Genomic DNA, 24186 nt, shown 5'->3' with positions numbered 1-24186 from the left:
AAGCAGCCAGTAGTATGCAGGTCTACATGTGAAACTAGACATGCGCGAATACGAGCGGGATATTTAACAGCTAGTCAAATCGAGGCATCATGAAACGGAACAAATCAAACATTTTTACAGCATCAATAAGGGAACAGACGATTTGCTATTCGACTGGCGGGAAGCGCGAGAACGCTGGCGGAACTACTTCGACAAAGTTTCAATCTTGGGATTTCCGTATCTACCAGTACCAATCACATCCGCTCAAAAATAAGGGAAACCCTGTCGATTTTTATAATTACCGCCATATCACACTTCTGAGCTACGCAATGACAGTTTTCGAACAAATCCTCAATAATAGGATTAGCGATTTAGCCAAAATTACAAAGAGCCAATCGGAGCAAATCACACCGCACGGCTGTTAGCTGAGAGACACTGTGAAAAGAATAAGAGGCTTCATCTCGACATTCTGGACCTTAAGAGAGCCTTCCATCGGGTACCTCGTGACCTTATCTGGTCAGCGCTACAAGAACGTGGCATTCCAGAGCACCTTGCAGAGAGGGTGCAATTGCTCTACGTAGAATGAAGCAGTTATGTCCAAGCTGCCGCAGGGGCATCTGATGACTTTCGCATAACTCTAGGAGTCCACCAAGGCCGTGTTGCATTACCACTGCTGTACATTCTTGTGATGGAAAACATTATATCAGACCTGCACAAGCAAATGCCACGGACACTTCTCTATGCTTATGTCATTTTGGCTGCAGAGAATAAGCTTGATCTGCAGCGCCAAACAGAAGGTTGGAACAATCGACTAGCGCAATATGTCCCGCGCCTCAACAAAAAGAAGGCAGAATGCATGACAATACATCGTCGAGAAGTTGGAACCATGCATGTTCACGGTGAAGATATAGCACGAGTGGTGAAATTTAAGTATCTTGGCTCCACAATCTCTGATGAATTCAACTTAAGATATACAAAGCCTGGCTGATGTGGAGAATGACAAAGGGCACCCTTGCGACAGTCGGATGAAGAACAATCTTAAATCGACCGAAGTGTTATCTGTCCTCTCGTGTTCCAGCTACCAAGGAGGTAGAACGACAATTAAGCGTCATGGATACGAAGATGTTTAAGTGGAAGGCTAGAATAACTAGAATGGATCGCATTTCAAATAATGTTATTAGCAAATGTCTTGGCATTGCACAGATCCAGAAGAAAATTGAGGAAAGGCGTGTGCGCTGATTTGGGCAATTGTTGCGTGCATAGGGTAATATATTGTGAGAGTCAGTATATACACAGGAAGTAAGCGGAAAGAGGCGCAAGGGACGAACTAGACAGCAAAGCAGAGATACAGTGCACAGCGACCCGAAATCTGCGAAAGTACATACAGACATGGTCCGAGACCGATCTAACTGGAAAAAACGTATCACAACACGACGCAGGACTAACACTAAAGAAGTAGAATAACAAGAAGCAGATTGATGGATATTCTATTGTGAAAAATCGGATACAATGTATATGTTACACATTGTAGCATTCCACTTAATAAGTTCCAATTCTCACCCCTAAAGCCTTATGTCCAATCTCTATAAATGACTTAATTTCACAAAATACTGTTTGAATGATAGAACGCTTTTGGATTTCGTGTTTAAGTGACTGCACTAAATGTATTTTATACAAAAATATATAACTCAACCAAATAAAAAATTCAGTATTATCTGTATTAATCGGGAGTGACAGTTTGTATATCCAGTGAAATGGTATGGGTACCAACAAGAGTGTCTGAATGGAATTTCACAATTCATGTTTCTGCTTACATCCATTAAAGATAGCAGATGATCAGATCAGTCAATTTATTTTCACCCTGATCAAGTCTATAAATATGAAAACGATGGAGGAGTGGCACAAAGTGTTCAGCTCAAGGCCATTTGCTCCTACACAAACGGAAGTTAACCTCTTCACTAATTATTTATCTCATGGCGATGTGTCTCTTCACAAATGGAAGTTAACCTCATCACTAACTGGTAAGCTCAGGAATATGTGTCCTTCCACAAGTCAGCAATTAGGAAATTTCATGAATCTTAAAACCTGTTCTTATGTAATTCAGTTCCAAACTGACATGGTAAACCTCTTAGACATTTTGAAAGAAATCATTGCTGCATGATATTTGTAAACTGCTGAAATGACAGTCCGGATAACACAGCGCCAGAGGTGAGATATAAAATAATACACAAAAGGCGTGTCACTTTGCTGGTTCGAGAGTGCCCCTGCACAAGATACGTTTAAGAACAAAGCTAAATTAAACTCCATTCAAAAATAGTAATATTCATTTTGTGTGTGAAAAGTATTCATAAGCAATATTTTTATTGGTGGCCATATTACAAAATTGTTCTCTAACGTGACCCATTGTGTCCTGTAACACAAGAATTACAAAGAAACAGCAGAATTTCAACCTAGAAGAGATGACGTATTTTGCGTTCTTTAGTTGTATGCATGGTTCTACTCTGACTAATGAGAGAGTGTAAGCTGATACAGGGCATTTCTGAGGACTGAAATGAATATTTCTTGCCACTAGTTGTGAATGTACAGAAGGAACAATTCAAAGCATCACATAACACATGAGAGGACTCTAATCACTAACAAAATCAAATAAACCGTTCGTAGTTTCCATCAATCAGGTTTGAAGTCAAATATTAGGCTATGACTAGGCATTCCAGAACGTGCTCATACAAGAGTGAAGCTAAGAGCACAAACTCGACCTTATACAATGGTTCCCCAGGGATTATCAAAGATCATTCTACACAGTAACCAAGAAAGGTGTGACAGCCAAAAATGAATTAGCAAGTAGTCCAATGGCACAACTACAGTTCAAAAACACTACTGCATTAAAAATTTTAAAACAGGATACACACTAGCAATACTCTGTTATGTCACTGATAAAAATAACAATTCGGAAATAATATTCTATGATTACATCATTATTTAACTACTCCTGCCAGATAATAAATTCACCTACTTGAAGAATTCTGGAATGTTCTTTAGGCAACCTGCACAAATTTAAAACTTCTCTTCTAGTTATTAGTTTATAATAACTGTGTAAATACGTTTGCAAACAACAAAGTACAAGCACATGACTGACAATGAGTACTGAAGTGAAAAGTGGGAAATGGCGGCAATCAGCAAGAGTGACCACAACACTGGAACAAGTGGTGAAATTACTTAACACAAAATAGAACCGGAAAGATCATAAAAGAGGAATCTAACCAAATAAATAATTCGAAAACTGACAATATTTGAGTTATAACACTATTGAACTGATTAATGAAACTAAATTACATTAGTCCGAAATTATTACATTGTTTACAATGTACATAAAAACATTTCAATTTGTGGATTTAGTTTATAATCTACAAACATGCATTTTTCTGTGTGTCACTGTTGATACATACGTAAAAAATTACTGAGAATATCTGGAGGCAATAGTGGCAGATGGCATTTCAGATGATAAGCATGTGATGAACAAATGAAGCAGTGACAGTGAAAGAAAGAATACATTTTTCACAGTTGCTTAGAGGTATTGTTTTTCTGCTAGTTGCTTTACGTCATGCTGACACAAAAATATCTAGTTCTAGAGATTTTTTGTACATATATATTCAACAAAACTACATGAAGGAACAAAAAATTTGATCTCAAAATTTCTTAATATTTCAGATATTTTTTTTTGCTAGTTGCTTTACGTCGCACCAACACAGATAGGTCTTATGGCGACGATGGGACAGGAAAGGGCTAGGAGTGGGAAGGAAGCGGCCGTGGCCTTAATTAAGGTACAGCCCCAGCATTTGCCTGGTGTGAAAATGGGAAACCACGGAAAACCATTTTCAGAGCTGCCGACAGTGGGGTTCGAACCTACTATCTCCCGAATACTGGATACTGGCCGCACTTAAGCGACTGCAGCTATCGAGCTCGGTGTCAGATAATTTTAACAAATAGAATTTTAAGATATAAGTATTTTAAATGTAACTTTGTAAAGACAAGATTAAACTGATAAAAATGGTAAGTTTCAAAGATAAAACAACCACTGCTCAACACAACTGGGAATAGGTACAACATATTCCATATTGTATAGGGTTTGTGTGTACGTACCTTGTTTCTTCTTTGATGTATGCCAGCAGCTGATCATCAGTATATTGTTCTATGAATATTTCCTTCTTAATATCTTCGGACTGCTATAAATAAGAAGAGTAGAATAAAGAAGTAAAGGAATAAAAAAGAGTATATAGTCCTAAACAAGAATCGGGTGAGAATATAAATTTCATATTGGCAAAATAAGAGTATAATTAATTTATCTCCCAATTTAAAATATAAACATTTAAGAATGGAAAGTAACAATCAAATTAAAATCACATTATTTGGAAAAGAGGTGTCTACCTCGGTGGCAAATGGCACACTAAACTGCATTATTATCAAGCACTAAATTTTAAATTGACAAGAAAAGAAGATATTTTCCTAAAATACAGTGTTATACAATTTACACTAACAATTTTTTTATTAATTACAAAGCTCATATTTCATAAATTTATATCATTTAAAAAATTCTACTCATAACATCTTCTGCACATACAAATATAATCAACTCATATACAGTACGTGGAATGACTTAAAATAATACTATACAACTGCTACAAGATTAAAATTTACAATGGATTTATTTATTTATTTATTTATTTATTTATTTATTTATTTATTTATTTATTTATTTATTACCATTTTTGGAACCTAACTAGCATAACGACCTGCTACGTCATAACCAGAGCCACTGCTTTTCAGATAAGTGATAAGAGAGATAAGAACATGAAAAGTACGTAGAATAGTATAGCAGTAGACAAGGTAGCGATAGAAGGGAGGAACATGAAAGGATAAATATAATCTCCAAATCCTTACCCAACACCATGCTCCTTCTCTTTCTGCTGATCCCTATTTCCAAACTGACTACCTATTATCCTTATCCTCTTATATTCACGTTCCCCTGTTCCCATCATTCTATACATGAATTAACTTGTCATCTCTTTGTTACTTTCCATGCTCCTACATCTATATAATTAAAGTTCGTTTGTTTTGCCGATTTTTCAGATAATTATCCGTTTGTCTGTTCCACTATAACGGTGAGACGGCTTTATAGAATTTGACCAAACGTCATTTTTAGTGTATACTCATCCCGGGGTAGCTTTTTATATGCATATCATTTTAAAATCTTTGAATAGATGGAGGATTTATAGGAAAACCAAAACGGTTTTCCTCCATTTTCTCTTACATTATTGATTTCCTGTAAACTCCGTGGACTGTATGTGAAACGTCTCTTCATTATAAACAACTTTTGTTATGTTCATAATTTATCTTACTCTTCAAATGACGGGAAGATTTACTATTTTCTGCGGGTATCATGCTCTGTAATGAGTGACCGACAGACCGACAACGATTCTACAGGTTACCATGGCAACGTCTCTGACTGCTTGCCAGCAGGGAAGTGCCGTATTGCCATTTTCGTCATCATTCCTGTAAATTCGTGGTTGTTCCTTTGGTAGAAAACAAGAGAGACATCAATCGGCAATTCTGCGGGATATTGGCGGAATATCGTTTGAGTTTATAACCGTCCTCGAATAGCTTAAGTAATGACAGAAATATCGATCATCCTTCTCTGTACATCACATTAAGACAATCAATCAATCAATCAATCAATCAATCAATCAATCAATCAATCAATCAATCAATCAATCAATCAATCAATCAATCAATCAATCAATCAATCAATCAATCAATCAATCAATCAATCAATCAATCAATCAATCAATCAATCAATCAATCAATCAATCAATCAATCAATCAATCAATCAATCAATCAATCAATCAATCAATCAATCAATCAATCAATCAATCAATCAATCAATCAATCAATCAATCAATCAATCAATCAATCAATCAATCAATCAATCAATCAATCAATCAATCAATCAATCAATCAATCAATCAATCAATCAATCAATCAATCAATCAATCAATCAATCAATCAATCAATCAATCAATCAATCAATCAATCAATCAATCAATCAATCAATCAATCAATCAATCAATCAATCAATCAATCAATCAATCAATCAACCATAAAATTGATCAATCACCATTGATCAGCATTTAGGGCTGTCAATCAGGTGGAAGATTGATTCTCAGTTGTTTATGTAGAAGAAGGTTGTTGAAATTCATGATCCTTTAGTAAATTATTTCTATCATTAAATCATCTTTGTATAAGCAAACATTTGCCAATGTATGTCCTTTTGAATTCCAATGCATCTCTCCAATGACATCTCAGAATATACTGCTTAGTCGAACAGCTTGTCTCCTTTCCCCAAGTCTTCCCAGCCCAAACTTTGCAACATCTGTGTAACACAAATATTTTGTGTGAAATCACCCACAAGAAATTGAATTGTTTCTGTAGATTATTTCCTGTTCTCTAATGAAGTAATTCTGGTGACGGTCTCATACTCTAATTGTGGCATTGCTGGAGATTTATATGTCCTATCCTTTAAAACCCCTAAATGAACTCATAATCATATTAAGAGATCCGAAAATTTTATTTTGAATTCTGTTTATGTGATTATCACAATGGAGTTCTATCTTTATTATGAATACCTAGGGACTTACAGAGATCCCCATGAGGAACATTCACCCCTTCAACAAAATATTATAATTAAAATAATTAAAACAGAGAGGACTCTTTTCATTTGTGAAACACACAACCTGACCTTTCGCCCTGTTTACCATCATACCATTGTCAAGGTCTTTTGCAGTCACTCACAATGAAGCGCCTTGAAGAATGCCATCTTCAATATAGTGATTGCAACAACTAGAGATGTCTCTACCAAGAAAAACTTGCATTATGCCCTCTAGTGTGAAGACGAACTATTAAACTCCTAAAGACATTCTTTATTTTGAGTTTACTACACTGAGTTGATTGTTTCTTGTGTGTCAAGATTGTCAAAACTTAAAATACGCCCCACCAACCTCAAAACTGAGCAATAGGAAATTTTGAATATGTATTTTTTCACCAGTAACAATCATCTTCTACCTATTTAATTAGCCAACAGGAACCGTCTTGTATACATTTGATTATCAAATAAAATTTGCAGGTGTGACGGGCGTTAGCCCAGAGTTCACCAGAACCATCCCCTTGGGTATAAAAGCTGGCACTTTTTCAAGCTCTCTTGTCCTACTGATCGTCAAGTTTACTGAGTGTGTGCTAATTGAGGAGGCGGAGGCGTCTCGCCCTTCATCGAACTTTACAGCAGATTAAGATAATGGCAGCTATTTAATATCTATGTGATAGCCTCTGAAAGCTAGCTCAAGGGGAAGGTTTCCCATCTCTAATAATGTAACCATACATTTCCAATAATCAAAAATGTAGATTTCCACTATGAATTTCAAACCATCCGAAAATCACTTAGCTTAAATTCGGGAAGAGAGAGTATGAAACCCTCCCGAGTTCTCTATCAACTTGACTTCGAGGAGACTATGATTTTGTAACCGTTTTCTATCTGGAACTAAAAATTTCTCCCTCTAGTCACCTCAGTAGTATAGGATTAATGAGCCCTACTAGGGTTTTAAGCTTCTAAATGTAAGTTCCAAGGAGTTCAAGTGTCCGCCTGGGCATCATTTTCATTTTTGGGCCAGTAACTTTAACCTGTGGTTTTTCCCACACAAAGGCCGGGTAGAATGAGTTTTCGATACTCCTGTAAAATTCAACCATTTATGTTAAGTGGATGGAGCCACAGTGCTCCAAAACATTTGTAAAATTGGGAGCTTAAAGCTCAGATGATTGACACATTTTGTTGATTTTCTAACTTCCCCTCCTTGTATCTAAGCTAACGTGCTAGTTATGTACCTGAAATCTTGTTCTGTCGCTGATTCACGTTTTTGTTAAAATTGGACATTTGAAAAAATAAGAAAACAGCCAAAAGGAAATATAACCTTGATTTTAAAGCTTTTAATTAATCTTATGATTGACGGAGATAGACCCATTCATGCCTGCACCTTTTTCACCCCTCTGTTCCACGCAAACAAGTGCTAGCAGAGCGTGGTTGAATGGGTCTAGATAAAGCCAATTTTGACGGCTACTAATAGAAATGTACATAGAACTCTAAAAATGTTCTTGGTTACTGGAAATTTTCAAAATTCCTATCATTTTCTATCAACATGTCTGGTCCTCGAGTAGTCCTTGCAAGCGGGTATTTGCGCAAGGAGGTATTGATGTATGAACTTCTAATTGGGAAGGTCCAGTCTGGAGGCACGGTTGAGGTAGATATTGCCAAACTTAAGGAATCCTTAGTACTTCCTATTTGTTTCCCGGTATTTGGGGGGAAAAAAGAGATTGATGAGGCTCTATCCACTATCACGGATAATACCACCGAGCTAGTTTCTGTATTTAGTGTTTTTGAAGTAAGCGGTACTTCTGGTCATCAACTTAAAGGAGTTCAGGCTAGACTGTTTCACTTCTATAATAGGGTTAGAGATCTATTTTCTCTGAAATTGAAGGATGATCATGCTAAGGAGGCGAGTAATCTAGTGGAACACTTGTTTGAAATGTCGAATAGAGTTAGTCAATTGTTGTCCGGGGAAGCTACTCCTAAAAGCGACAAGGTTCCTATGGTAAATTTGTCGACGGAGGAAGAATCTAGTAGAGCGATTGAGAGTAGGAAATCTGTTGATGCTCAACAACCATCTACCCCATCGGAACAAGTGTCGGACCATCTAAGACAACTTCCACCCTTCTTTCTGAGAAACGCAGTGTTTGAACCTACCAACCTCCAATGCCGTCACCTGTTATGTCGCACGGCTTCAGCAGCTTGCCCCACCACTTAGCCATGTTGCTTAAAGGAATATCCAAGTTATCCATTAACTCAACTATTGAAGTCATTGCGTCTTTAAGATTTTTAGTCGAATTTCAAGACCATGCTTTATTGTTTGCCATCTCTCACTCCCAAATACTTCAAATAATTTACCCCTCTTCTGCAGGTGTCTTCTCGGACAAAACTGTAAGAGCAATAGCTGATAGATCTTCAGTAGAAGATTTCCATGTCCATCTTTTGGCTAACTTCATTCATGCTAGAGCTATGTCATCTTTAATCCAGAAGTACTATTTCAGAGTAGAGAGGTTGGACGAGAACCTTGTTGACTTTATCTAAGATATAAAGTTTCATACGAGGGTATTCGCTCTTCATTTCCCAGAAGATCAAATTGTCCAAACTACAGTAGAAGGAATCTCTCCGCCCTATAACACGTACATATGTTTCGCATTTCGGCCCCAAACCTTCTCGGAATTAGAAGCAATGGCAGTGTCAGCCGAAGGAGTAAGGTACGCTGACACCTTACGAGTCGCCAAGGAGCCCCATTCGCCATCTAACTCTTCTCGGCCACCACCTCACCGAACATTTCCTACACGCAAGTGTTGCGCATGTGTATCAAGGGAACATCTTAGAAACAAATGTCCCTTGATAAAATCTAGTTGAACCAGGAACGGAGCTGGTCCGTCTCAAGGTTGCTTCAAGTGCGGGTCATTTTCCCATCTTGCTAAGAATTGCACCTTAAGTAACAGCACACCATCTTTTCAAATTCTAGTGCTGCCTCTACGACTCCATGTGATAGGAAGTGACTAGTGTCACGGGCTGAGTCACAAAATTCTCCTTCCAGAAGCTCAGCCCCTATTAGATTAGGGAATGCCTTAAAATTACTTCCGAGAGCCCAGGATTTGTACTATATCTCAGGTGGCAGATTCCCTATCAGTTGTTTTCCTAGCCTTTCCCTAAATGATTTCTAAGAAATTTGAAATTTATTGAACATCTCCCTTGGTAAGTTATTCCAATCCGTAACTCCCCTTCCTATAAATGAATATTTGCCCCAGTTTGTCCTCTTGAATTCCAACTTTATCTTCATATTTTGATCTTTCCTACTTTTATAAACGCCACTCGAACTTATTCATCTACTAATATCATTCCACGCCATCTCTCCGCTGACAGCTCGGAACATACCACTTAGTCGAGCAGCTCTTCTTATTTCTCTCAATTCTCTCCAGCCCAAACTTTGCAACATTTTTGTAACGCTACTCTTTTGTCGGATATCACGCAGAACAAATCGGGCTGCTTTTCTTTGGATTCTTTCCAATTCTTGAATGAGGTAATCCTGGTGAGGGTCCCATACAGTGGAACCATACTGTAGTTGGGGTCTTACCAGAGACTTACATTGCCCTCTTCTTTACATCCTTACTACAACCACTAAAAACCCTCATAACCATGTGCAGAGATCTGTACCCTTTATTTACAATCCCATTTATGTGATTACCCCAATGAATATCTATCCTTATATTAACACTAATGAACCCCAAATGGAACTTTCACCCCATCAACGCAGTAATTAAAACTGAGAGGACTTTTCCTATTTGTGAAACTCACAACCTAACTTTTAACCCCGTTTATCATCATACCATTGCCTGCTGTCCATCTCACAACATTATCGAGGTCACGTTGCAGTTGCTCACAATCTTGTAACTTATTTATTACTCTATACAGAATAACATCATCCGCAAAAACCTTACCTCTAATTCCACTCCTTTAATCATATCATTTATATATATAAGAAAACGTAAAGGTCCAACAGTACTGTATAGTTGTATATAAATGTGTTTTTTATTCAACGAAAAACTGCATTGAATGGTCTACCAGACTTACAGTTTTGTTATAGCCCTTCTACTATGAACAGTTACAACCTAAGCTGCTTAACATTTGTATAATTCCTACTACAAGTGCACGGGAAACTGTTTTGTCCTAAAAACGAAAAGTTCACCGTGCTAATGGTCATGAGTTAAAACTTTGTGTTAAGAACCAGAACATTTCGTGCTACACACATGATAGTGAATGGAACCCAGGGCTCACTTTTAAACATAAGGGCTCCTCCTCATTTTCCTGGCAAAAGGGCTTCTCTTCCTTATCCGTATGGCAAAAGGGCAAACGGCTCCTCCCCACTGCCTGGCAAAAGGGCTCGTCCTCCTAATCCCAATGGCAAAAGGGCTCCTCCTTATTTGCCTGGAAAATGGACCCCTACTCACCCTTAAGGCAAAAGGGCTCCGCCTCATTTGGCTGGCAAAAGGGCTCCTCTTCCTCATCTGAATGGCAAAAGGGTTTAGAAATTGAACTCGGAGCGGGACTAGGAAGAATATGGTGGAAGATTTAATACTTATGCTTTATCCATAGGGACATAGCGGCTACACATTTTACTAATAGCTTAGGAAGAGTGGTGTAAGGCTTAATACATGTGCTTTATCGACTGGGACAGACTTTTGACCTTTTTCCCAGTCCTATTTTCTAGAAATATAGCCACCTAGTTAGTCACAATTTTACCTAGCCCAACTGCACTTAATTTTTTCAGTAGTCTCCAAATATCTATCCTATCAAAAGCCTTAGGTATGTACATCATGAAACATTTGACCTCTTGAATCTAAAATATCTGCTATATCTTGCTGGAATCTACAAGATGAGCTTCAGTGGAATAATGTTTCCTAATCCTGAACTACCATCTATCGAACCAGTTATTAATTTTGTAAATGTGTATAATATAATCAGAAAGAATGCATTCCAGGAGCTTGCATGCAACACCAGCCAAGATGACTAGTGTGTGATTATTGGCTTTATGTTTATCACATTTCTTTATACACAGGATGCTACTACTGCAATTCTTCATTCATTTGGTATAGCTGCTTCATACATACACTTATCAAATAAACACTACAGATACGGTTCTATATCTGAACCAACTGACTTTAGTATATCCCCAGAAAGTTTACCAATCCCAGCAGCATTTCTAGTGTTAAATTTTTGTAGATCATTTTCAATCTTTTTAAACATTGTAGATCCATGTGGACATTGCAAATTAATTTCAAAGGATTAAGTGAAATTCTCAACTGCGTCAGGTGCAGCAAAAGGACATGACCATACATTGGTGACATGTCCTATGCCTCGCGAGTGATGGGTACGATGCCCATTTGCTGGCGAATGGTGTCTTTTTTACGTGGTGCAGGACTGCGATACCCATCGACTAATGGAGTATACACATTCCCATGTTGCAAAATTGGTACTCCATACCTTTCTCAGTTCGTCGACATTCAGCACTGTACACACAGCAACAGGACATATTGTGGACTTCAGATTAGTGGAATCCTCCAGTCACACAGTATGCCTGTGACTTCTTCATGTGATCCATGGCGACTTTATCATAATTCGCACTTCAACAACTATCCTACGATCAGACTGTAGGCGAGATCCTAGATACCTGAATCAACTTGGATGGAGCCAAGAGTCCAGGTATTCACTCTTGTTTATGCTCATCCTTTTTCTTTATTCGTGTCAGAAGTATCAACTTTACTTACAGATGTTCCTGCCTGTGGTGCCCCTGCATGGATTAAAACTCCAGTACTGAACTGAACGTAGGCATTCCAGCAGTATCTACCAGTCAATAAGTTCATTCTAAGGTCATATTTTTATAAATAGATATTCCAAACTTCACCTTGAAGCCGCAGTCCCGTTGTGGGTCTATCAGCAAGTGCAACATCACGTGCATATAAGGGAGTCGTAGGAACACTCCTTTGCAGGTCCCATGTGAGTGTGTTCATGCTGAGGACAGAGCGGAACCTTGCTGTACACCAAGCTCCACTGAGAAGCTGAGAGCGCAACGTACACAATCTCTGTTGTCCATGTATAGCATCTTAAAGTCTTTCGAAGTTCGAGAAGCGAATGACAGAATTCCAAGCACGCTTGGAGGAAGCCATGGCTGCTGGTGCGACCAGTGCTGCCAACCCAGGCGAAACACTAAGCGGCCTCGCTTCAGAGTTGCAGGAGTTTCGGGAAATAATTTCAGAGGAATTAAGTGAAATGAAGAAGGAGGTAAGTCATCTACAGGAACGTATCGACAAGCAGGACGTCCTGATTGACGAGGCAGAGCCGAAGGAACTGCCTGCTCCTTCATGGTGTCGGTGAGACCGCCGACGAGGACACGTACGCTGTGGCGCTGGGTAAATTAAAAAACAGACGGAACATCGAATTTTCTACAGACAGTATTGATCTATGTCATAGACTGGGCCGTGTGAAGAGGACAGCAGCTGAGGTGGTGTCCGCAGATAATAGGCCGATCAGCATTAAATTCCTCAGGTAGAATGAAAGAGACCGCATCTGGCGCGGCAAGCAAGCTCTTAAAGGTACTAAATTATTAATCACCGAATCTCTGACTTCCACAAGGAAAGAAGTATTGCGTAAGGCTCGGGACTTCTGGGATTTGCGGCGGGTTTCGACGCAGGACGGCCGAATTATCGTTCATTTAGAAGACGGAATAAAGCTCTACATTAACTCACCTCATGAACTTACATATGAGGCGGTTAGGTAGATCATCAGTGTGATATGACCATTGTGATGTGCATACAAATTATTATTATTATCATTAGGTTTACGTGTGTGTGTGTGTGTGTGTGTGTGTGTGTGTGTGTGGGTGTATGTGGTGCCTTAAGCAGTCAGCAGTCCATTTCTTCAGGAAATACAGGTAAGAAATTTTAGGTCTCAGTTAGAGTATGCCCTTTAGTCAGGTAGCTACGACATTTCCTCATGACATTGACCACTCTAAGAATAGCACACCCCTCACTCCTTCCCAGAACATAGATGCCGGCAACCTTTTGAAACAAGAGCTTTCACTATATCCTCATACTCTCCAGTGTTGTCACTTGAACAGCCTAAGTTTGCCAGCATACATTGACGAAATTCAGCTATATTTAACAAAAATAGCGTCCATTTGATAGCTATTAGTGAAAGGTGGTTATCGCCATCCATTCCGAACAATATGGTTCGCCTTGACGGATATAACTTCTACCGCCATGATCGTACATGTTCTCTGCTGTAGAGATGACGTGAAGAGCCGTATCATTTGTACCTCATCGACCGGTGAACTGCCGAGGACGGAGTTTATGTTCGTCGAAGTAGTTGCTAGTGGAGAGAAAATACTTACTGTAGTGATTTACCGACCACCTAAAGTATCTCATTTGACCGAGTTTGAAACGCACCTACTTAACTTGCTACCAGCGTAGCAACATATCATTATATCAGGGGACTTCAGTACTAATCTACTTACGAACAAATACGATACTAAGAAATTGGAAGACTTGTTTTCCTCGTGTGAATTAACTATCCTTCCCTCTGACCCTAAAAAACATGTACATACTGCAAACAACATTTTCCGCACCTTAATAGACCTCAAAGTGACCAACAACCCTCACAAAGTGGTAACCCACAGACAAATTTCAGTACCGGCCGTGTCCACCCACGATCTTATATTTCTTGCCTACTCACTTCGCGTACCAAAATACAAACCTAGGTATATGACGTGCAGGAATATGAAAAATATTGACACATTGATGCAAAAATAAATACATATAATTCGTTAATACACAATATATACAACAAGCATGCACCGAAAAACAGATCAGAATATCCCGCAAACCTAATCCATGGCTAACCTATGCATTTAAAAATATGATGTCTCAACGTGATGCTCTTTACCGACATTACAAGGGTACTCTGGACCCAAATGACTATGAAAACTATAGAATAATTAGGAATAAAACTAAATAAATCATCCGTAAACTCAATTTTAAATATGTTCGCGAATCAGTAAATAAAAAGCCTAAATACGGCTAGTGTCTGGAGGCATCTCTAAGCCACGGGCATAGGAAAAACACATGAACAGCTTCAGGTAACTGACATTCCTCTCGAAGATTTAAATGAGTATTTCACGGAAGAGAGAGCTCAGTCTAATCCACTTAACAGACCACACGTAAATAACGTCTCAGCACGTGTCCCACAAAATCGCCCCTGCTTCGCCTTTCGTACCGTCAGCACTAATGAAGTTAAGAAAGTCTTGTATTCCATTATATCCAAAGCAAGTGGTGTCGATGAAACTCCTATTACTCTCATACATAACATTATTGGCGCTATTCTACCCATTCTCACCCATATTTTAATTACTGGCTCAAGAACGGCACATTACCGAAAATTTGGAAGTACGCCAATGTAATTCCACTTCCTAGAAACCCAGATTCGAAACTCCCATCCGATTACCGTCCCATTTCGATTCTTTCTGCTCTCTCCAAAGCTTTAGAACGGTTGGTACATGCGCAAATACTGGAATACCTTCAGGCTCAAACTCTTCTTGACTCGCTTCAATCTGGCTTCAAGAAGGGTCATAGCACAGCCACTGCCTTACTCAAAGTGACTGAGGACACCAGACAAGCGAGTGACAACACTCACACTCCTTGACTTCAGCAGTGCTTTTGACACGACAAACATCCAGACATTGCTCATGAAGCTCAAATCGTTTTTCGGTAATGTTGCTTTAAAAATATCTTACAGACCGTATGCAACGTGTTATAGTACAAGATATCGCTGCTCAGTGGCGACTCTGGAAGGCAGGAACCCCCGAGGTTCTGCTCTTGGTCCCGTTTTGATTGTCCTCTATATTAATGACATCTCCTCCAAAATTAAGTATAATAGATATTACCTCTCCGCCGACGACCTCCATATTTACAGCCACGTTAATATAAATGATATATCGAATGCAATAAGTGATATTAACTCCGACCTTCAACAACTCAGTGTGTACGCCAGTGAAAACTCTCTCCTCCTCAACCCCCCAAAAAACTCAATCATAATCTGTTCTCAGAAATTATTAAACATCATGTATAAAATTATGCTTTTACTCCGGTGACATTAAATGCCACCGTAATCCCGTTCAGTAAGGAAGTGAAGAACCTAGGTATGACCCTGACTGAAACTCTTGATTTGCCTGCACGCATAGGAAACACGTGTAGAAAGATGCACGCGACGTTACACCCTATGAAACGACATAAGGACATTTTGCCACAAGACGTTAAGATAAAACTACTCCATACTTTGATACTACCAATACTTGACTACTGTGACATTGTCCTCGTTGATGCGACCCGTGAACAAACTATGAAACATCAACGAGAATTGAACTCTGGTCTTCTATTTGTTTTTAACTTGAGTTACGATGCTCACATAACCCATAGTTACACATTTATTTTCTGGCTGAAACTCGAGAGGCGACGGAAAATCCACGTACGCACGTTGATATATCGAACTCAGAAGGAAAATCTACCCAAGTACATCTCTTCAAAATTCCATTTAATATCCTGATTCCATAATTGTAACACTAGACCTGGCACTTCCCTCGCTATTTCCGTCAACCACTCTTCAATATATAACAGATCATTCGTTGTGGCTGGGTCACGACTTTGGAATTCACTCCCAGCTGCTGTCAGGTACTCAAACTCAATATCAAAAGTTAGGACTGCATGTAGAGATTACCTGTTGAATACCGCTGATTATTTCATGTGTATGACGACGTTGTGTGATTGTGGTTATTATTATGACCATTATTATTATTATAGTGTAAAAATACATATTATTATAGTATAATATACATAATATTTCGCTTCTAACTCATGTACATAGATCACTTTTATGGCCATACTTATATTTCCATTTACTTTATTACTTATTGTGTTCTCTTTATGCAATGCTTATTCTTTGAGTTTGTATCTTACTTTTTCATTAAGACATTGTCTCTTTCTTATTGTCTTTACGCTCCGAATTTTTTTCTATTTTATTTGTTGAACTTTGCTTTCTTTCTTCATTATATCTGTAATTTTTAGCTTATCTTTGATTTTATACTAGAATAGTACATTTCCTATATATATGTATTATCTGTAAATTGATTATGTGGTTAAGTGTAAGAGAGGGCCACGAGCCCTAACTTCGCCACTGCTAAAGTCATTAAATAAATAAATAAATAAATAAATAAATAAATAAATAAATAAATAAATCGCACGCAGGGTACAACTCCGACAGCATCACGATATCGATGGTAACTCACTGTACTGTGTGTGTCAGGACTGCTCCGTTCACAATAATATACACGAGACATCCCCACCATTGGTAACTGCTCTCTTTTCCATCGAAGCACCGGATTCCTTGAACTCATATCAGATCTTTCCCTTTCTTGCTTCTTCACGGGTAACCAGTGGGCGTGTCTACGATGTAGGCACGCAGCTCTAGCCTTGCGCGGGTCGCTGTATAATCAAGTACTCCTGAGTTAAATCCAGTGACTCATCGCAAATTCCCAGCTTCAAGAATAACTTTTCCGTTTACACAAACATAACATGAAATAACACATGTCTCAACATATTGACCACATTACAATACATAATATATCGAGCTCGATAGCTGCAGTCGCCTAAGTGCGGCCAGTATCCAGTAATCGGGAGATAGTGGGTTCGAACCCCACTGTCGGCAGCCCTGAAGATAGGTTTCCGTGGTTTCCCCATTTTCACACCAGGCAAATGCTGGGACTGTACCTTAATTAAGGCCAAGGCATTTCCTATCCCATCGTAATGATAAGACATATCTGTGTCGGTGCGACGTAAAGCAGATAGCAACAACACATAATACATTCCTATCCTGATAACTAAAATAATAAATGATGTTCTAATATAACTAATGTGATTCCAATATAATTCTACTTTACAAATGACTGCAGTTTAATTAACAGTTGCCGATGACGGATAATTGGACCGTAGAATTCCAATCAACATGGCTGACGGCTACAGTGTGCATGTATGTTGATTGTGCGACATGAAAGCAGTCTGGACCTTCAAAAATTGTATTTATTATTTTTTGCAAACTGGAGTGTAGTTAGTAAGACGTAAAGCGATTATTGTAATTTTCCCACTCAAACGATAGTCGAGCTTGAAGTGTTTCAGTTAAACACACAAGCTTTTAATGTAAACCCATTTAGTTAGCATGCTTGTTTCTTGCCCAAGTAAAGGAGCCACCGTTTCGATTCCTTGTCTCATCGGTGATTTTTAATTTATTTTAGCTCGAATGATGTATGTTTCGAATTTAACGCACATTCCTTTAGTTATTATATTTGTTCAAGGGAAAGTGTGCCGAGTTTGATTCCCATACGGCCTGGGGATTTTATGGCTCTATTGTTAGGTGCCAAGTGATGTAAACTTGACAGCAGGCAATTATTCCTTTAGTAATTTAACACATTTTCTCTTTAGTCCTTCGACCCTTTCGCAGTTTCTCAGCTCCATGAACTAACGTCGCCTTCGAACATTTTGACCAAAATGAATAAAGCATATGTATTTAGCCTTACACTATTTCCCCAGTAATATTAAAACAATTTGAATAGCCATTATCTTGTTCCAAGATCAGATCCAAAAGCCCCATTACCATGTCTCCATTGTCTAGTTAGGTTAAGCCTGGGATCGAATCTCAAACAGTAGTTGGTAGTGCCTTTGTAAGGTTACGGTGGGCATCAAATCCATGCTTGTCCCTAATCACATTGGCAGTTGGGTTCAGCTAGCACTCCTGGGCGTCAAACTTGAGCCTGTAAAGCTAACGCCATTGCAAGGTTAAGCTTAGGGTTGAATCCAGGACCTGTGGGGTTAGGCGTCGAGTCGCATCTGTGTTTGTTAGGTTAAGCTTGCACTCTTAGCCAAGAACTAGTTTTTAAATAACCCGCCAAGTAAGGTCATGTGAGGTTAAGCATACACTCTTACTGAGCATATTCCGTGAGGCAGAGGAGCATGTGGTGGCGGTGGCTGGCGAACCTGTGAATAGTATCTACTAATATCTTGTTCCTTCAGTGTTACATAAACCGCGTTCCATACATTCCAAGGACAGTGAATAATATCTCAAATGTATTATATACTTATACAGTAGACATTTGTGAGTGTTGATTTAAAATTCAAAAAAGACTTTATTATTGAACATCAAGAGACCTAATTATTGTAATTCTTGTGATTTCTGAGCAGTGATGTAGTCTCCTCTTATACTTTGTGTCATTTGCCAGACGTGTTCCAAGTCCCGTCACATCTAAATATGCCACAAACATTTAAGTGTTGCCAACACAAACAGTCCACCTCTGGATTCCTTGTCTTCACTAATTAGGTTTGGGGGCAATATATAAACATGCAAGCTATTAAGATAACATTTTATTAGTACAAACAACACAAAGAGTGTTCAAAATCTTTCATTTTGTCACGCTGTGAACTAATGTGTAACAATTACAGGAGTTAGGTGATGTCTAGGTGTCTCCACCGAGCACCTTACTGAGTTTTAATATATTTCTTTACAATTCGTTTTACATCGCACCGACACAGATAGATCTTATGGCGACGATGGGTTAGGAAAGGACTAGGGGTGGGAAAGAAGCGGCTGTGCCCTTAAATAAGGTAGAGAACCAGCATTTTCCTGGCGTTAAATTCGGAAACCATGAAAAACCATCTTCAGGGCTGCCGGCATGGGGGCTCCAACCCACTAACTCCCGGATGCAAGCTCACAGCTGCGCACCTCTAATTGGACGGCCAACTCGACCAGTAGTTTCAATACAATCGATATCTTTGATACTCTAGTTTACATTACTTTCAAGTACTTGCAGGATTACTCTCTTCAGTCATAATCCTAACAGTTTCCATCGCATTCGGTCTAGTCCCACCAAAGCTGTTCCTTGTCAGATGACAACATGGATGGGGATGTCCTTGTATTACCCATTAGTACAGGAATTTCATATAGTAAAGATAACTCCCTCAATTCGTAACAGCAAAGCCTGAAAGAACTTGTACAAAATTCACCCTACTGTCCTAACAAGCAGCTAACATGCCACGGTTTGAAATGGGCAATTCCTGCAATATACCGCAAGTAGCAATGATACCAACGTCCACACATTATGTATATGGCAAAGAATCTTGGAACACTATCAGCTGTTGCGTGGCCTTGGAACAAAGCCAGATGTCACACAATACCTAGCAGTGCATTACAGTACTATGCGGAAGACAGAGGAACTACTTGAAGAAAATGAGAATATTCATATAAAAACTACAACATTTCTAAGGAACTTCAGGATTAATGGTTTAAAATAAGGAATGTGGTAGTAGTGGTGAATGATTTTTTACGAGTTAGTACAACTACACAACCATCCTCTCAAAGAGTGGCTGTCTCACGTACATGGACGTGACATATATAAAAGGCTTCTAAGATCTTTAAGACTTACTGGAGGCAAAAATGATAAGCTCCATAAATCCAGTACCAAATAATAATGGAACTGAAGCAAAGCATTACAGTGAAACCTCGTTAGAGCGTTCCTCATTTACACCTTTTCTCACTTAACACGACGTAAATTCGAAGTCCCAATGCTCATCGTATTAAATCCATATAAAATACGTCACTTAGCACGTCACTAATTTTTGCTATTACTGCTTAGTACGATTATATTTTCCTAGCCCTGAAAATGTTATTTGTCATCCCTTGTGGAAGGAACGTGATTTCGAACTCCGGTAAGAGCCCTGCCCGCAGTTGCGTGATAACTCGACAAGGTCTTGAATTCTTTAATTTCACAGAATAAATTTCACCTTCAAGGAGCCTCAGAAACGCTCAGTTTTGCTTGCCGGTCGGCAATGAAACTGCTGAATAACACTATTGTGCTTGTATTTCACATTGGATTCAAAAGTTAGAAATGTATTTCCTGTTTAGTTGCACAATGACGGGTAGCAAATATTTGTCGCGCGGTAGCCTACATCCGCAACATAATCGTGTGAAGTTGACCACCCACTGGTCCGAAATAAAATGCTTTCTCTAGCATTTGTTTTAGAAAGAGTGAGATATGCAATAATACTTCGATGTTTTATGGGCCAAATTCAAATATTTTCATATTTGTTGTTCTTAACACTTTCCGGTGTACAATTTTAATGTTATACGCCACAGCAGAAAAGGTCTCATATGTTTTCTCTCGTGCTTTTTCACATCACAATAGTCTCTCCTTACAGAGTTTCGCTGTACCCGTGGATATACCACGAGAAATCCGAATATGTCGGAAAATCGTATGTACTGTTTTGATATCCCTGTTGGATAATTTTTATACATTAATTCAGTAGTACGTTTTCTCGCTTACCACATTCATTTTCCTTGTCCCCTGCAGAAACGTCTTAACGAGGTTCCACTGTGTTCAAATCAAGAGAATTGGTAAATATGGCAAAGGTCTGGCTTCCAAAAACAAAATTAGCAAGTTTCGACGAGACTATATATCGAGGGCATTTTCGAAAATATGACCGCCATAAATTAAAGCCTCATTCAAATAAAAAAAAATCAATATATCACCTCATCCCTGAAAGTTTAGACAAAGAAAACCATAAAAACATATTACCATGATCGAATCCAAGGTCGCCATACTGTACAACTTAAGCTGATTGCATCGGAGTATGTGAAGCACATTCTTGAATCCACGACTAAGCTGTGCTTAGATAATATTATCATCATCTGGGCATGTTCAGTAAGGCTCGTCTTTACGCTGTTTAACCCTTCTACTCTGAGTGGATCGAATCGAACAAGATTTAATATGCAATTGCGTGTAGCTGATAAAATGTGGACACTATATGCAAAAAGCCTTGTGTATTTGTTCATCTCGTTAGTAGTTATGACATGACTTTAAAATATTTTTCAGTTGATGACTTCTCTACTTGTTCAATAAATTAAATATATGATGAATGGGTTGATGGACCCATCCATTCATTTCAATACTTCCCTGCATGCTGGTCACCATAGAAACTACCTCCATGACTATGGAGTACTTCAGTAAGGAAAGTAATAATCTGTTCATTGTTTCAGTGTTCAAATATGGCAGGTCAGCAGCGGATATGTGAGAAATTATGTATGAAATTAGTGAGAGTGAATATGAAGAGGAAGCTGATGATCATTCTCTGATCCTGATATTTCATTTCCCAAAAAACTCATGATGAAGATCATGTTTCCCTTGAGGGAGAAGAAAATGATGAGCTCAAAGTATTTGATAATGAAATACAAGATGAGGTTGACTGTACAACAAGATGGGTACATATCTCGAAATAGGACAGAATAGAGAAAATAACCCTATTGACAATCACGTGTAAGGTACATTCAACATATACAGTAGAACCCCTATGTAATGTTTCTACAGGTACCTGATTCTTTTAACCTTAAATGGGGTATACTTTAAATCGAGGTTTCAGTAGGAAGCATATCGTTTCCAGAGATATTTGAGTGTATTAACATCCATATTTTTTATTTTTCTCAATATTTATTTCAAATAACGAGCTACATTTATTTCTGAGAGCAGCCATGTTGCACTTCCAGAGCCTCGCTGTCGCGTGGGAACGAACTCACCCGCGGTAAGCTCGTGAAATACCGTGACACCTCGGTGGACTTCGAGTACCGAACAATTCTTCAAATTCATGGAATTCTGCGTAACGAGAGATTTTGGCAACACAGTAAATACAGCAATAAATAGTCTAAATTATTCATAAAACATACTTGGAGACAGAACCCCCAGGGTTAAATATAAATGCAGTTAAGCCTAAGTACAAATCAGCGTCAGATCAGTGGACTAGCTCCACGTGCCAAGGTCAATGGATGAAGAAAACCCGCTAAACGCCCGGGCAGAAATAATTTATTTCACCTGTTGCGAGTGTGGTAAAATTATGAGGTTAACATCTAAATAAATCACAAGTCTGTCCGGAATTCTGGAACAAGTTTCATGAAAATCGGTCTCTTGGGCGCGATATTAGCAGATTACGTAATCAAGCGTAGTGGTGTGAGTAGCGTCACTCCTACTGTAAGACTATAAAAGAAACCCCCCTCTGCATTTTTCTCAGTGTCGGTCTGGTTTCTGAAGCAGTGGAAGCTTACGCCCGTCGTCAGCAGAAAATTGTATAAGATTGATCTACAAATAGCTTAGTACATGTTCGTGGCTGTGGTCCACATCTTCTGTTAAAAAGGGAAGGTGATAGAAATTTTCTGAACTTTAGCCGACAAACTGTGAAAGCATAGGCGTCTGTTAAAGTACATAGCAGATTTTATTGTATCACCTCGTGTGTGTTGGAAAGTGTTAAGGGAGTTGGGAAGCTAGTCAGAGTAGTTCTGATTTCGTTATCTGTTGAACACCTGTTGTATTACGGTGACTGAAAGCCGACTCTGGGGAGAAGGGAGACAGTCGCAGTCGACTGCAGAACGAAGGAGGTGTGCTGTACAAATTATAACGAAGAAAGTGCGTGATTTGTGTTGTCACTTAATAACGTGTGAAAAGGCAGTATTTGTAAGATTGATATGTTTGAGAAGATGATGTTCTTTGTACCAATGTGCGCCTAAGCATGAGGTCAGCTGGCGAAAATGTAGCCAGAATGCTGGAGATGATGTCAATGTAGGTCTGTCTATATTTTGTATTATGTTGTGGTTAAACTTTTTTGTTTGTCCCAACCAATTTTTTAAGACGTGTGTCGGGTTGATATTTGTAATTATCAGGCGAGAAGTGTTATAATTTTGGTCAGCGTGTGAAAATCTTTAGTTTTGTAAAATTTCACGTCAAGAAACTGTAAAATGCGACGTTTAAATCTGGTGTTAATGTTCTATGAGATATTGTCCAAAGTGAGGAAAATTAGGAAAGCGATAATGGTAAAGTAGTCGAGGCGAATGTCTTAAATTTCAAGTATCATTTGAATTCAGAAATTTTTGTCGAAATTAATAATATTAATAATATTATTAATAATAATAATAATAATAATAATAATAATAATAATGTCTACCGCGGGATAAAAATTTTCCTATGTTAAAAGTGCATTTAACAAGTATGTTTTACAAGGATCGCAGGCATTTCGAAAATTCCAGTGAAATTCGATAGAGTTATGTTTTATTCATGGGAAGTAAAATTTTGTGAATCGTGTATGTCGATGATACGGAAAATCGCGGTGTGTTCTTGTATTCTCGAGGTCCGAAAGTTGTAGTAACAGTAAAATAAAGAGGTGTATTTTATAATGGTTATTGCTTTCTACAAGAGGATCGAAATATGAAAAGGTTCTTGGAAATATAAGAAAAATGGATTGAGAGCGAAGAATTTATACATGTGGAGATGAGAGTGATAGGAATACTGAAGGTGAAAGGGAGCCTGGATTTTAAGTAATACCGCTGGGATAAGGCGAGGGGAATGAGTTTTGAGACAGGCTATGTTTGCCGAGGAAGG

General features: G+C 38.6%; 1 protein-coding gene across 1 annotated transcript in view; it reads right to left on the bottom strand.

Moving 5' to 3' along the window:
* LOC136881924 (zinc finger protein 567) overlaps nt 1-24186 on the bottom strand; it is a 55249-nt gene that overhangs the window by 11740 nt on the left and 19323 nt on the right. The window contains exon 4 of the mRNA XM_068229357.1: nt 4120-4202. Within this exon, the coding sequence (XP_068085458.1) occupies nt 4120-4202 (83 nt within the window). The remainder of the gene's footprint in view (nt 1-4119; nt 4203-24186) is intronic.

This window comes from Anabrus simplex, chromosome 10 (genome assembly GCF_040414725.1).
Source record: "Anabrus simplex isolate iqAnaSimp1 chromosome 10, ASM4041472v1, whole genome shotgun sequence".
Taxonomy (NCBI): domain Eukaryota; kingdom Metazoa; phylum Arthropoda; class Insecta; order Orthoptera; family Tettigoniidae; genus Anabrus; species Anabrus simplex.
The sequence above is the reverse complement of the archived record's forward strand: the minus strand, read 5'-3'. Positions and strand labels throughout refer to the sequence as shown.